At 37.7% G+C, this 15,684-nt stretch overlaps 1 protein-coding gene across 1 annotated transcript in view; it reads left to right on the top strand.

Moving 5' to 3' along the window:
- DECR1 (2,4-dienoyl-CoA reductase 1) overlaps window positions 1–13,341 on the top strand; it is a 39,651-nt gene extending 26,310 nt beyond the window's left edge. The window contains exons 7-11 of the mRNA XM_043601336.1: window positions 5,308–5,407; window positions 10,203–10,275; window positions 12,416–12,562; window positions 13,023–13,085; window positions 13,186–13,341. Coding sequence (XP_043457271.1) covers window positions 5,308–5,407; window positions 10,203–10,275; window positions 12,416–12,562; window positions 13,023–13,085; window positions 13,186–13,245 — 443 coding nt within the window. The 3' untranslated portion in view covers window positions 13,246–13,341. The remainder of the gene's footprint in view (window positions 1–5,307; window positions 5,408–10,202; window positions 10,276–12,415; window positions 12,563–13,022; window positions 13,086–13,185) is intronic.
- Window positions 13,342–15,684: the final 2,343 nt, after the last annotated feature.

Below are 15,684 nucleotides of genomic sequence, written 5' to 3' on the forward strand. Positions count from 1 at the left end.
TGTGTTTATATTAAATGTTCAACTGAGATAATTCTTTACTTAGTAGATAATATTTTTTTAGAAGAGTTATTCTGTTTTTTTAAGTTATATAATCCTCCTTTGAATAACTTTTAGAGCAATGATGATTTTTAGATTTAAATTTAATCTGAGCTTCTATTGAAAAATGGCTAAGAGATGAGGTCTTCTGTGCCCTAATCAAAAAGGCAGAGCAGTGCAGTATTTTCTCTTTTTGCCATGATTGTCAGTAAAATTAATTGCTGGCAATAATGGAAGAGGAAAGCCACAAACAATAGCTCAATTGTGTGTTTAGGAAGTATAAGGAGTTCAGTGTTACGTATGTGTAACATATAATGCCTGGAGAGGCAAGAAATGAGGGTAAGGGGTTTGGAGTTTACCCTCTGGAGATTAGTAAAGTTTAATTGAAGGATCTTAAGAAGAGATACGTTCTGACTGGAGATTGAAACATGATTTATGATTGAGGGGAGAGCCCAGTGAAGAGAAGTGTTAAAGGAGAAAGAAACAAGAACCAATGAAAGGATGGTCTAGTCCCTGGAGCTGTGAATTAGAAACACAGGTGTAGGGTCTTACTCTGGATAATGAAAGAGCTGATGAGCAGTGTTGAGAGCCAGGTGAAATTGCGGATGTATCTTTCCAGTGACATTCACTCACAGTTGTAACAGTGTAACAGTCCCTTCTAAGAGTGGAGAAGGCAGTTCTGGTATTGAGGAGTTGAGGATTGAGGTCTTCAGACAACATGGTAGCTAGGCATTAAGTGATTAATTCAGTAATTGTCTACGTGGCAAATAGGCAAGTTAGACCGGGAGTGAATTATAAGCCTAAGGAATATGAGAGGAAAAGCACCCGGAATTTATAATGAGGTCCTAAGGAACACATATAGTATGAGGGTGTGAGAGTGCTGGAAGGGCAGGATCCAGAGAGTGAGGGAGGCACTGTAGGAATATTTTGGCATGTGATGGAAGAGCTCAGGTTGTGGCAGGGTAGCAGGGAAGCTTGTTGGGGATGAGGAGATCGTAGAGCTGTGAGATTTCTAATCTTGTCCTCCTGGTGTTTGAAATCTACCAAGATGATGACAGAGGTTGAGTTTGAGATGTGGCTACAGATCCTTGTATAGGTATAAGGCCAGGAGTCAAATTTCAGTGAAATTGGCAGAGTAGCTAGGAAGTCAGTTGAAGTTACAGTTAGTAATTAAAAAGCTGGATATTATCAGTTTCAAAATGGTGCACTTTTTTTTGCATGAGGGTAAAAGATTGATAGGTAGCAACGATTAATGAGCAATCCTTAGAATGTTTCTTTATTTTTGAGACAGAGACAGAGAGAGAGAGAGAGAGAGCGAGCGAGCAGGGGCAGAGAGAGAGGGAGACACAGAATCAAAGCCCGCTCCAGGCTCTGAGCTGTCAGCACAGAGCCCGAGACGGGGCTTGAACTCACGGACCTCGAGATCATGACCTGAGCTGAAGTCAGATGCTTAACAAACTGAGCCACCCAGGTGCCTCTAACAATCTTTATTTTGACCTTTTAGCACTATTTTTCATTCTTTAAAGTCCTGCTGTATTTTTCCACTGTGCAGCATTAACCCTATTGGAATTGTATAGTTTCCAAATTTTACCTCCTTTTTACACTCATAGAATTAAAAGAAGCACTGTCGTCTCATTGCAGGCAGTGGGTGACCCAGATCTTCTAGGTTGAGAAAATAAAACCTAAAAGGAGAAAGAAGAGGACAACATCTTTTATATAAAATGGCTTAACTCCTCTTCTCCCAGACCTTAATAAACATTTGTTTAATGTGAATCAGAACTTATAGCACTTTCTTTTTTTAATTAAAATATTTTTTAATGTTTATTTATTTTGAGAGAGCGAGCAAGAGTGGGGGAGGGACAGAGAGAGAGGGAGACAGAGGATCTGAAGTGGTCTCTGTGCTGACAGCAGAGAGCCTGATGCAGGTCTTGGACCATGAGCTCATGACCTGAATCGAAGTTGGACGCTTGGCCAACTGAACCACCCAGGCACCCTTGGAGCACTTTCTACTGGAGCATTTGCTTTGTATAAGCAAAAGTAGCTTTTATGATTTTGCTGTAAGAGTGATGCGGTTAGCCTCTGTTGTCAGTGTAGTGTGATTGTGTACATGAATGTTCGACATCCTTCCTTTTGCACAGAGTGATTTTGGAAGGAAAATAATTTTCACAGCACTAAAAGAGGCTGAGTTTGATATACAAAAGGAGTTACCATAATGACTATCTTCTCATGTCCTCAAAATGGTACTCCTGCCCCCTTCTCCACCCCCGTATTGTCCAGGATGTGCTGAGTTTTGTTGCTACTTTGGAAAATGCAGAGGGGAAGAGAAGCTAGATATTTTTGGAGGAGGAATAAAACTTATCTGAATATTCTTCAAATTATTTTTATTGTAGTCTTTCACACTTATTGTCCTTTAAATTTCTTAAAGCATATGTTGTTTTATAAGATATATATATATATGTACACGATATATTACACTTGGAGTATTATCTAGTTTAGTGGCTAAAAAAATAGAAAATCAGTGATTTCTTAGCAGTTAAAGATTATTATTTTGAACTTTCATTCATTTAGTCAATTTATGGAGAATGTATTATGTCCCAAGCACTGTTGATTACTGTATGTTTTGTGTCACTTTCTAATACAGCTTTATACTGTCAGTTATTTTCAAAAGACATTTGGAAAACAAAAACTGTAAATATTGACTGATTTACTGTTTCTGACATTCATCATTCCATCTGAAGATTTGAGTTTCTATTTAGTATCATTTTCATTTTGCTTGAAGAACTTTTTCAATATTTCTTTTAGTATGCGTCTGCTGGCATTGAATTCTTTCAGATTTTTTTTGTCAGAAAATATCACTTTCATTTTTTAAAAAAAATTTTTAATGTTTATTTTTTGAGAGAGAGAGAGGGAGAGAGACAGCATGAATGGGGGAGGAGCAGAGAGAGAGGGAGACACAGAATCTGAAGCAGGCTCCAGGCTCTGAGCAGTCAGCACAAAGCCTGACTCAGGGCTTGAACTCATAGACTGTGAGATCATGACCTGAGCTAACTTTGTTTCTGATGATGTCAGTGAATAGTTTTTTTTTTTTTTTTTTTTTTTTTTTTTTTTTGAGAGAGAATGCCAGCTTGAGCAGGGAAGGGGCAGAGGGAGAGGGACAGAGAGAATCTTAAGCAGGCTCCACATCCAGCACAGGGGCTTGGTCTCACTATCATGAGATCATGACCTAAGCCAAAATGAAGAGTTGGAGGCATAACTGACTGAGCCACCCAGGTACTACTGTTAGTGAATATTTTTAATATCTGTTCCCTTGTTTATGTTTTTTACTGTTTCCTCTGGTTCTATTAAGATTTTCTCTTTGGGGAACCTGGTTGGCTCAGTAGGTGGAGCATGCGACTCTTGATCTCAGGGTTGTAAATTTGCGCTCCACATTGGGTATGGAGATTACTTAAAAATAAAATCTTAAAGAAAAAAAAAGATTTTCTCTTTATCACTGGTTTTGAGTGACTGATATGATATGCCTTGGTATGGTTTGCTTTGTATTCATCTTACCTAGGATTTGTTTAGCTCCCTGGATCGATATAGATGTTACCAAATATGAAAAGCTTTCAGTCTTTATTTCTCCAAGTGACTTTTCTTCCCCTTCCTTCTGGGACACCAATTGTACATATGCTAGCATGCTAGATACTGTTCTACAGCTCACTGAAGCTCTGGTTATTTTTTTCCCTTCCCAACTATTTTCCTTTCACTGTCCTCCATTTTCGCTGATTGCTGATGCTATGTCTTCAAGACAGTGGATCTTTTCTTCTACAAATAAGCCCATTCATGTAATTTTTCATTTCAGATATTGTATTTTTTTTTTTTGCTTTAGAATTCCTATTTGGTTTATTTTTGTATTTTTATTGATTTTTTATTATACTCATTTTCCTTGAAATCTTTTAGCATATTTATAATATCATTTTAAAGGTCTTTGTCTGCCAATTCTATCTTTTGTAGCATTTCTGAGACTCTATTAACTGATTTTTCTCCTGGTTATGTTTGTGTCTTTTTTGTGTAGCGAATTTTGACTGCATGCTATGAATGTTATGTTGTTGAATGTGTGTGTGTTTATTAAAATTTTCCTTTGAAATGTGTTGAGTTTTATTTTAGCAAATAGTTCAGTTACTTGTGGATCAGCTTGGTCATTTCGGTATTCATTTTTAAGCTTTATTTGCATCCGTGTAGGGTAGTCTTTACTTTTGAGCTAATTTAACACTCCTAGTAAGGCATGGCCTTTCTGAATTCTCCACTGAAAGTCCTGGATGTTCAGTGAGGCTAGTTTGAACTCCCTTCTCTCCCAGCCCTATGTGAAGTCTGGGACTTGTTCAGCTTCCAGCTCCCTGGCACTTGTTCTTCAGCTGGCCTCGTGAAGTCTCCTCCTAGACACGGACAGCTTGCTGTTTGACCAAAGACTCAAAGAGACACTGTGCAGATTTCTAGAGTTCTCTATCTGCATACTTCTCTCCTTGGGGGATCTCTCCTCACAAATTACAGCTTCCTCAGTCTCCCCAAACTCTGATCTCTGTCTCCTCAACTCAGTGAGAATGCCATATTTCACTTGTATTTCTCTTCCTTATCTCACAGTCTGTATAGTATATGTGTACGGTGTGTGTGTGTGTGTGTAGTATTGTATGTTTGTGGTATATATTACATCGTAGAGTATATAGTATATGTATCGTACCTTTAGACAAAAATCTGGGGTGGCCTTAGGGCTCATTTCACGTGCTTTTCCTTCTCTCAGGGGTCACTGTCTTTCCCTGCCTGCTGTATGGTATCTGAAAATAGTTGTATCATGTAGTTGTATGTGTTATGCAGACGTTTACAGGAGGAGGGCAAGTCCATCGTGGCTGGAAGCAGAAGTCCCTGCTAATATAGTTGTGATTCTAATTTATTCTTACTTAAGTGGGTGCTTGGTTAGTTGAAATCCCATCCAGCTGACTATGCAGGGGGTTATATAGGGCCATGCCTCTGAGGTTTGGGCCTCGATATTGACTCACCTGGTATAGAATGTTGAGTAAGCACAGACTAGGCCGCCTTGATGGACAGCAAGATTACTAGCAAGATGTAGCAGTTTTAGAGATTACTCTTTCATTAATTTAGGGCTACTGAAGTTTTACAAAATGCTACATTTTTGTTATATCCTCTTGAATCAGATCCCATTCTTATAAGCCATGTTTTCCTGATGTGCGTAGATTTGGCCATATTGTTAATTACTATATCCTTTTCCAATTTCAGGAGCAGCATTTCTTGCTATTACAACCATCTATGCTGAAAGTGGGTCGGGTTTTGTAGTACCAAGTGCTTCTGCCAAAGCGGGTGTGGAGGCCATGAACAAGTGAGTACTCCTATGTTAATCCCATCACTGAAGATAAACAGTGTACTTTGGTGGTTCATGGAGCTAAATTTCTTCATTCTAGTCTCCATCCAGAGAAAAGTAAACAAAGATTAATTTGGATTTACTTGAAAACATACTTTCTGTTTCTTGGATGAGTCCTATTTGTCAAGGTCAGCACTGCCTGATAGAACTTTCTGCAGCAATGGAAGCGTTTTATAACTCGGCACTATCCAACAGCCACATATGAACCTTTGAATTGTGGCTACAGTGACTAAGAACCTAAATTTTATTTAATTTTAATTACTTTAAAATGAAAATTAAGATTAGATAGCTACATGTAGCTAGTGGCTATCATATTAGATAGCACAGGAGTACAGCCTTTTTGTTCTCCCATATACCTTTATCTTTAGTCTGTTTCTGATCTCTATTAAACATACCTTCATCCTTTTATTGTACCTGCTGTGTGAGATTCATAGGACTAACATAAACCAGTCACCACTGCCAGATCTTGTGGCCTTTTCTCAGCAGCATATGATAGCTCTTTGAATCTGTTCCCCATCAACCTTTGCCAGTGTTTTTGTGGTAATGTCAGTTGTCATCATGGCTTACTATAATAGCCCTCTAATGTGTTTCTCTGCTACCAGTCTTTTCCCTCTTTATTTTTTATGCAGAATCATCTCTCTAAAAATACAGGTATGCCTATGATACTCCCTAGCTAAAATCTTAGATCATTTTTCCATGACTCTTTAGAATAAAAGCCAAAACTCACTATGGCATTCTAAATAAACTGGTCCCTGACCTTTGTTTATTCACTGATTAATTGGATAAATATTTATTTTGTGCCTTTTGTGTGCCTGACACTATGCTGGGTACCAGGGATACGATACGATAGTGATAGAATAGTCCTCACGCCCACCTGAGTGTATAGTCTTATGCCATTTTTCTTGTGTTTTAATTTCCATTGAACTGTTCTGTATTTCCTTAAATATGCCGTGCATTTTCATCTCTCTGTGCTTGGGCTATGCTGCTGTTGGAATTTGCTGTGATATTTTCCCTACTTTCAAGGCTGTCATCATATCACTTCCTCTGTGATGTTTTCTCTCATTTCTTTAGAACAGAATGAATTATTCTCTACTCTGTGCACCCTTAAAACTTTATTTTAGTCTAGTGAGAAGACTAACACACCAATAAATAAATGCCACCCATTGTTATAGATTCTAAAATGAAGGTAGTGTACCAATGAGGGGCACAGGGAAGGACACGCAAGACTCCTTTTTAACATCCTGTCCAAGCTGTCTGACTTCCCCACTAGAATGTGAGTTCTGTGAGGGAGAAGCCTTATTCATCTCTATATACTTATTTCTTGGCAAGGTCTGATGTGTAGCTCTTGCTCCTTGCTGGCTGAACTGCACAATTATTCTCTTTCCCAAGTAGTCTCAAAATTCTTTTTAACGTTTAAATCAGTAACATATATTTATTTGAGATACAAAGACATATTACTATACTTATAAGTCGAGTCTTAGTGTGAATAGAGATAATTACCTTTTTTTTAAGGTCAGATGGTATTAGAAATAAGGAATTAGAACTTGACTATTTTGGCATCATTTGTATAGTATCACTATTTGTCTTGGGTGCCTGGGTGGCTCAGTCGGTTAAGTGTCCAACTTCTCTTGATTTCGTTCGGCTCAGGTCATCAACTCATTCGGGAGATGGAGCCCTCCATCGGGCTCCGTGCTGAGCATGGAGCCTGCTTAAGATTCTCTCTCTGTCCCTCTCTCCGTGCCCCCCCACCCCCATCACATGTGCATGCTCTCTCAAAAAATATTTTTGTCTTGTTAGGACCTTTGATCTTGTTAGAAGTTTCAGTTTCATGTCCTTTAAGGTCTATGATTCTGTGCTGCTTGTTCTTTTGTTTTGTTTTGTTTTATTACTGCATAGTGTATTGCATGAAATAGATACTCAGTAAATGTGTACTTCCTCTCCAGCCTGCATTCCCATCAGTTCTCTTCTCATACTTTATGGTACATGGTCCTACTGAATAAGGCCTTATAAGTCCCCAAATACTGCATGTTGTTTGTGCCTTTGTCCTTCACTCATTCTGGCCCATATGCCTGGGCTATCTTTTGTTTTCCATCCTATGCTCTGGTATCTCCCATCCTGTTTTCCTCCCCCTTGCCTCTCACCATAAACTCCTACTCCTTCAAGTGTTAACTCAAATATCACCTCCTCCAGGAAGCCTTCCTTCTCTCTCTCAGTAGACTGAAGTACTTCTTCCTTTAAGCAGTTATGGCACACCTTACATAATTCCCAGAAGAGTAACTACTTTGTGATATAACTGAGCTGGCTTCTTTTGAGAGAATAAGACTGCTCTCTTGAGAGCAGGGACTGCCTTTCTTTGACGGTAAGTAACACTTATAAAGTGTTATCAGCTCACAGTAAGTACACGATAAACATCTGTTGATTTAACAACAATAATGGCTAACACATAATGAGTATATTATGCTTAGCATCTTGTCACGCAAAATGAGCTAATGAGGTGGATTTCTTATCATGTTATCAGAATATAAACTAGTTTAATGAGAGTTAGGACTGGAAAAAGTGTATCTGTTGCACCTCTCAGCAGAGATTGGATGGCTTTTCCTCTAGGCATGTTTCCTTAATAGGTTGCTCAGTTTTTCACAGGAAGCCATAAACTCTGCTTGGCTCGGTAATTCTGTTAGGACATGAAGTTACTACTTTCCTAGCAATTTGGAGCAGATGCACTACAAGTACATGCCAAGGGTAGGTATGGTCATGAATTCTGTCAAAAGTATCACTCAGGGAAGCAATCTTTATGTATGATTTGCCCCAAAGAGATGCAATCCACCCATTCTCTAAAATGCACCCAAGGATTAAGACAGATTAACAGACTGTGTTTGGAGCACCTGCCCTCCCATCCCCACCCCAATAGAATGAATTTTGCTGAATTGCTGTTTGTGGGTTTTTTTTTTTTTTTAATGTTTATTTATTCATTTTGAGAGACAGAGAGAGCACACATAGGAGGGGCAGAGACAGGCAGAGACGGAATCCTAAGCAGGCTCCATACGCTATCAGCCCAGAACCTGTCTCAGGGCTCAATCTCATGAATGGAACCATGAAATCATGACCTGAGCCAAAATCAAGAGTGAGCCACCCAGGCACCCTCTGATTTGGCCTTTGAATTGATCTTGTTGGGTCATGTTAATTGATTTCTTGTAGTTCCATAAGACTTATCTCTTTGTATCTATTGCAAGTACGCAGTATTGTATTATTACATTACACAATTTTCATTTTAGAAGTCTTCTTGAAAGAAGTGTTTTTCTGATCTTTTTTTTTTTTTTTTTTTTTAATCAGGAACAGTTGTGCTTTTCCTGAGATATTAGCTTGCTTTTTCCTTATGGGCACTGCAAAGTGTGTAACTGATTAGGTTTCATTTTTGCATAGTGTCATGGAAAGAATGGATGCAAATTTGTGACCCACGTATTGTGATTATATGGAATGCCATAGAACATTTAGGTATTAGCTCCATTCTTGGTTCCTTTGTGTTTCCTTATCCTTTTTTTATCTTCGTTCCTTCTTTCCTGCCTTCCTTCTTCTCTCTATTTCTTTCCTTCAAATGATTTCATCTTCCTTATTTGCATTATTTATATATTTTTCAATGGTTACCCTAAGTCATTTTTTAAAACTAGATTAAGTATATATAGACACAAATGTACATATGAATATAAATTCCTAAAATGAGACAATAAAAGTTAAGACCTGTCTATCAAGTAGGGTTTTAAAACAGATTGCTTCAAGTTTCCATGTTTTCTATTATTGTTATATTTTGTGTCATACCATTTAGTAAGATTTTGTTAGGTTCCTATTTCCTTTTGAGTGCAGTTCAACAATTATATTAAAGCCTCATTAAACATGGATATAGATAGTATTTTATATCTTTGTAATTCATCTCTTACTTAAAAGCACTTGTGATGCTGTAAACATTGTAATCCAATGGACTATATATAAGTCAAGCTATTTTGGACTTTGTACATGTAGGACTGAACTCCAGAAGATGTGGGGGAGGGCATGATTCTCTCACTCTTCATGCTAAATTGTGATACTTACTCTAATAATGTATTTTGATATTGGACTTGGTTTGGCAGTATAAATGGTGGGTGGTAGAGCATAGTGATTATGGAAGGACACTAAAATGTAAATGTGGTAGGGTCCCCTCCCTAAGGAAAGAAAAGAAAAAAGAAAAAAAAAACCTCAAGGCAATCCGGTTGTGTACGCATACATGACAACATCCTTCATGACCTTGTAACATGGGACACTTAATCAGACTACATGTCTGTATGTTACCATATGTGGGAGACAAAGAAGTAAAAAATGTGTAAAAAACTATGCCACGTGGTGTTCGGGGCTCAGTTCTTCAGAAATGAACCCAACTGAGTGATGCTGGCACAAATAAAGTTGCTTCCTGGAAAGAAAAGCCTTGGTGTCAGGACTCTGTGTGAGAATCCTGCTACATAAATAGTAGATATTAAAACAGAGTGATTAAAGGTACAAATTCTGGAGCTAGACCACTTAAAGTTGATTTACTGGCTGTGTGACCCAGAGCAAGTGATTTAACCTCTCTGTGTCTCAGTTTCCTTGTCTATAATATGGGGAATAATAATAGTACGTACTTCGGGGTTGTAGTCCCTGGAATGTAGTGAGCATGCTGTGAGTCTTGGTTGTTAGCATTTTTAGCATATAGTGTGATATTTCAGAATCTATGTTTTTTAATTTTTAGGTCTCTTGCAGCTGAATGGGGTAGATACGGACTACGATTCAATGTGATTCAACCGGGGCCTATAAAAACGAAAGTAAGGTTTAGTTTGCCTAGTATCTCATTGTGAATGATTAAGGAATGAAATATTGGTAGAAATATTCTGATTGTTGTGTGCAGGACTTGTCAGAGATGTCTGAGCTTGGAGCCCTAGTGGTAGAGAAGAGGGTTTTGCCATTATCCACTATAAGTAAGGAGGTGGACAGGAATACAGCAGCTATATAATTTCTTGGTAAGATCTATTTCAGTGTCGTAATCTTCTGGGATCTTTTGTGCTATCAATTTTGGTATTTTGTCTGATTTGCTTCAGTGATCTGTTATTACCCTATATTTCTTAATCTTCACCGTATTTTAAGGATTCTTTCTTTGATTGACATCCTTTTTTTTTTTTAGTTCCTGGAAATGGAAGTATATTTTTATTTTAAGAGATGTTCTAGAAGGTTCTCTGCTCTTGCGATAGGTAGCGTTTTCTTTGCTCATGTCTCTTTCACTTTCAGACACTCAATTATGCATGCCATTTGACTCCCATGTCTCTGATTACAAATCTTTCTGATGGCGTGCATTTCACCTATAATTAATAATCATTACAGATACTTACTGCAACTTATAATGATCACTAGTGCTGTTACGGTTGCTGCTCAGAATGTCCACAGGTTCTGTGTTCTCTCACACTGCCCCAGATAACTTCCCTCTCACTTTCTGTTTTCATGTGAAGCAAGAATTTACAACACTAACTGGCATATAGCTCTGAAGGCTTCAGTGAAGTGTGATCACTTGATCTAGTTGTATCAATAAATACTTTAGAAAATAATGCTAGGGAGCATTTGGATTGTAGGCAGTTCTGGGTATTAAATATCAATGAGGAAATGGCTGTATTAGTTTCTTTAGCAGCTTGAAGGGGGGGAAATGGAAAGGAGAACTACCTGAGTGACTGAAACTTGGCTATCTTATTTGACACTTCAATAATAAAGAGTCTAATACAATTAATGGAAAAATAACTCAAAAGCATGTATTAACACACGTGATTCAGGGCAGCACCGTGCTGAGCGCTATCCGAAGAAAACCCTGGAGTCACAGAGCTTCTTTTTAAGCCCTCACTAACTGGGAAAGATCGCCTGCATTTTATTTACTTATTTAACATATATTGAGTGTCTGCTGTATACAAAGGTGCTGAGAAAATACAAAAACATTTGTGACAGAGTCCTTGCTGTCAAGGAGCTTACAAGGTAGCAGTAGAGGTATAAGTCCTTGTGATCAAAGGAGCTTGCAGCGTAGCAGTAGAGGTATAAGTTGTACACAGATAACACGCATGTAGCTTTAAAGAGTTTGAAAGAAAACTGAAGTCTAGAAACTCTGAAGCAAGCACTGGTAGAGCCAGGTAGCCCGTTGCTACCCTTTGTCTCCACTGGTTGATTCGTGCGCAGGGAGAGCTGGAGGACCCCCCCAAGGAGCCTCCTGAGGGCTTGCTCTGTCTCATACCTGTTTTATTGAAGACAGCTGTCACCTCGGCTCCCAGGCGTTGATACAGAGAAACCCAGTCTTTTATGTATTTATTTTTTGATCCGTGCACATACGTACCTCATCTTGGTCCGCACCTTCATATCATTAACAGAAGGCAGACATTGTTTGGCAAATTTAGTTTTTTGGTTTTTTTTTTTTTTCTTTAAGACCTACTTGAATTTAGTATTCCTCCCTACTTGTTTTCCTCCTTTCCAATTATTTTGAGAAGAAAGGAGGAGAAAAGGAATTTCCCCTGAAAGGTTTCCCCCTTGAGGTACTTTTCTGATTTCTAAATCAAATGACAATTTCACTACTACATCCAGCACACTGGGCTTGTAGGTATTTCCGAGTACTTTCATATACCTTTTCTCCTTTGATGCTTATAACAGTCTTGTGAGGTGGCTAATGACAGGTATCCTTATTTTATGGATGAAGAAAACAAAGGTAAAAAGGTCATATTTTCTGGTAATTTTTTTTTATGTCAGTATAAGATAAAATGTCCTGTTTTGAGCTAAAATGAATATGGAAGAATTTGGCAATCTCCTCTGTTGTTTACAAGGCCTGAGGTATGAACAGGCTGCCATAGTAATATTCCATTTCTTACAAACTTGTTTCTTAGATAGGAAAGGAATTGCGTTAACAAAAAACGCGACCTAACTATTTTCTTAATATCTAAGGGTGCCTTTAGCCGTCTTGACCCAACTGGAGAATTTGAGAAAGAAATGATTGACAGAATCCCCTGTGGTCGGCTGGGAACTACAGAAGAACTCGCAAATCTTGCTGCTTTTCTTTGTAGTGACTATGCTTCTTGGATTAATGGGGCAGTAAGCATTGTTTCTCTTAACTTTTGGGGGACGTGGATTTGGGGTGGAAAGGCATGTTGTGGAACCAGTCCTGACAATATTGAATATAAATGTGATTTAAAATATTTATTTAGCTGCAAACAATATAAAATGTTAATGTAGATTGTTTAGCCTATGGAACTTTTTCATGGATAAATTAGTTTTATTAAATGCAAATTACCTTGGAAGACATGCCTTTAAGATGATTTTTAATATCGGGTAGAATTTGAAATTGTGGAGATGGGGGGGAAAAGGATTCTAAAATGAGTTAATCAGATTAGGTTTAATCATCACTTTTGTCTTCAGAATTTGGGCTTTGATTGAAAGTGCCGAGGAGATGTTCCATCCAATCAAGATGAGAGAATGTCTAATGGTTCAGAACCGTTTTAAAAGGCGTTAGTTTCAGAAATTTTGCTTTTTTTTTTTTTTTTTTTTCCTTCAGGTCATTAGATTTGATGGTGGAGAGGAAGCATTTATTTCAGGGGAATTCAACAGTCTGAGGAAGGTAATGCCGTTTTGTGAATATAATATAATATTAGCAGCTAAGATACTAAGCTTTAAAAATATGCAAGAACCACATTAAGTTGGCTTTCTGTTTGTGTTAGGTCACTAAGGAGCAGTGGGACACAATAGAAGGACTCATCAGGAAGACAAAAGGCTCCTAAGATCACTCTGGCCTTCATCTTGGTTACAGTGGAAATGATACAGTCTATGATCTTTTGAATATTTTCAAGTCTAATAAATTGTTAACGAACAAACACGGCCTGGGTGTGTATTGTGCTGGGCCAGCTGTAGGTATACATTTTAGATTTAAAGATCTGTAAGATGGGAAATTATCCCTTCAAAAGTTTTTTTAAAAATAAAAAAGGCTAGTGAGTAAAGGCTTTGGTGGAGGTAAAATGCTTGGAAATGCAGAGAAGGAAACAGATATTATAACTTGAAAAAGTCAGGAGAATCTTAATGGTCAAAGTAGCATTTGAGTTACATATTAAACCATGCCTATGGGAATGGGGCCTAAAAAAACAAAAGTAGAGGGTATACAGTAGATTTAATGGACTCTGCCTTTTCATTATATTTCCTTTTTTTAAATGTTTATTTGTTTATTTTTGAAAGAGAGAGCATGCATGCTAGCGGGAAGAGGGGCAGAGAGAGAGCAAGAGAGACAGTCCCAAGCAGGCTCCACGCTCAGCACGGAGCCCCACCTGGGGCTTGATCTCATGACCCTGAGATCATGACCTGAGTTGAAATCAAGAGTCAGATGCTTAACCAACTGAGACACCCAGGCACCCCTCCATTATATTTCCTTTTCACTGGACTCGTGAATTATCTTCTTTAGATAGCTCAATATTAATTCAAAGAAAATTTTACCGGGACCTATTTTATAGCCTGGCATTTTATATGGTACTGGGTATACAACATGAACAATCTACAGCCTTGCCTTCTTGAAATATTATCTAGCAGGATAGAGAGACCTATAAATAATTATTTTTGATGCATTGTGATAATTACTATTCCAGCAGTGTTGAAGTGTGGAAGAGGAAGTAATTCATTCTGACTCTAGAGTTTAGAGAAAGTGACACCTAGGAAATAGTATTCCATCTCAGCTTTAAAAGAAGAGTAGATTTCTCTAGGTAGAGAGATGAACAAGCTTATAAAATATTTTTGTGTGTAATTTCATTTCATTTCATATTGGGTTTGACTAATTTGTCATCCTGAGGATCAAGTAATAAAGCCATAGTCTCTAGTCTATGTAGCTATAATTTTGAGCTTATATTAAAAAAAAGGTCTGTTTGGCTGTCACAGGCATCTCTCATAAACATGCTCACTGGACTATCCCCATTGCCCAAATTACCAAGAGAGGGGACCAACTTCCATCATACCTCCTCTGAACAGATCTGCAAAGGAATCTAGTGTTCCTGTTTGAATATCTATGTTGTAAGCCCCACACGGACACTCTTACTACGTTCACAGTTAATTGTGCACATAAATTATATTAAATTGTGTACATAAATGGGTAATGTTATAGTTTTGGAATAAATGGCCTTGACATTCTCAATTATACTGGGCCTTTTAGGATGTCACATGTCTTCACGCTCTCGCAATGCAGGTACCCAGTTTGTGTTTTACCTTTAATGCTAACCCTCATTTTCCTCTTGTGTGCCTACATCTTTGTTTTCAAATTATCAGTACCTCTTATGGTGTAGGAAAAAATAAAAAGGTGCCAGTAGTTATATAAATGAACTTGTATAAGTTTCATCACTTCTTCTTTTCCTTGTTATAAAGTTCAGGATTATAATACCTGTTTGGCAGGGTTCTTATGAGGATCAAGTGAAAGAAAATACTGTAAAATGTAAAATAAACAAATGAATGGTGGGCCCTCCTGTCATTTGACCCTTTCATTTTTAAGGCTTGTTTATCATAGAAAACATGAGAATACAAATGAATAGGAAGCATTAAAAACTAACTTTCTAGGGGCGCCTGAGTGGCTCAGTCGGTTAAGCGTCAGACTTTGGCTCCAGTCATGATCTCACGGTTTGTGAGTTCCCGCCCCTGTCGGGCTCTGGGCTGACATCTCAGAGCCTGGAGTCCGCCTCAGATTATGTGTCTCTCTTTGTCCGCCCCTCCACTGCTTGCAATCTGTCTCTTGCATTGTCTCAAAAATGAATAAACATTAAAAAAAAAAATTAAAAAAAAACTAACTTTCTAAAGAAAATACCTGTTAATACTTTGGTATATTTGTTTTTGGTCTTTTGCCTTTTAATTTAATTTTATATTTTATGGAAGTAATTTGTTTATATAATTTGCACAGAAAGAGAACTACCACAGTCCATAGTAAGCTCCTCAGCTTTTTAAACTTTTTTTCCTGTAATATACACTCTTTCCCTCCACTAAATCTACCAAGAAAACCATATTTCTAATTTTGCTTAAATTAGTATTCAGTGTTTACATTTTTTATAACTTCATAACTATCGTTTTTTTCCAGTGTTTTTTCAACTTTCCTCTTTTTTTTTAATAGTTGAGAGTGTATGATAAATCAGATACTGTTTTTTTAAACAAATCTGATTTTTTTGTATTTCATGGTTTATATATATCATACTTGATTT

The sequence above is a fragment of the Prionailurus bengalensis genome, chromosome F2, assembly GCF_016509475.1.
Source record: "Prionailurus bengalensis isolate Pbe53 chromosome F2, Fcat_Pben_1.1_paternal_pri, whole genome shotgun sequence".
Lineage (NCBI taxonomy): Eukaryota > Metazoa > Chordata > Mammalia > Carnivora > Felidae > Prionailurus > Prionailurus bengalensis.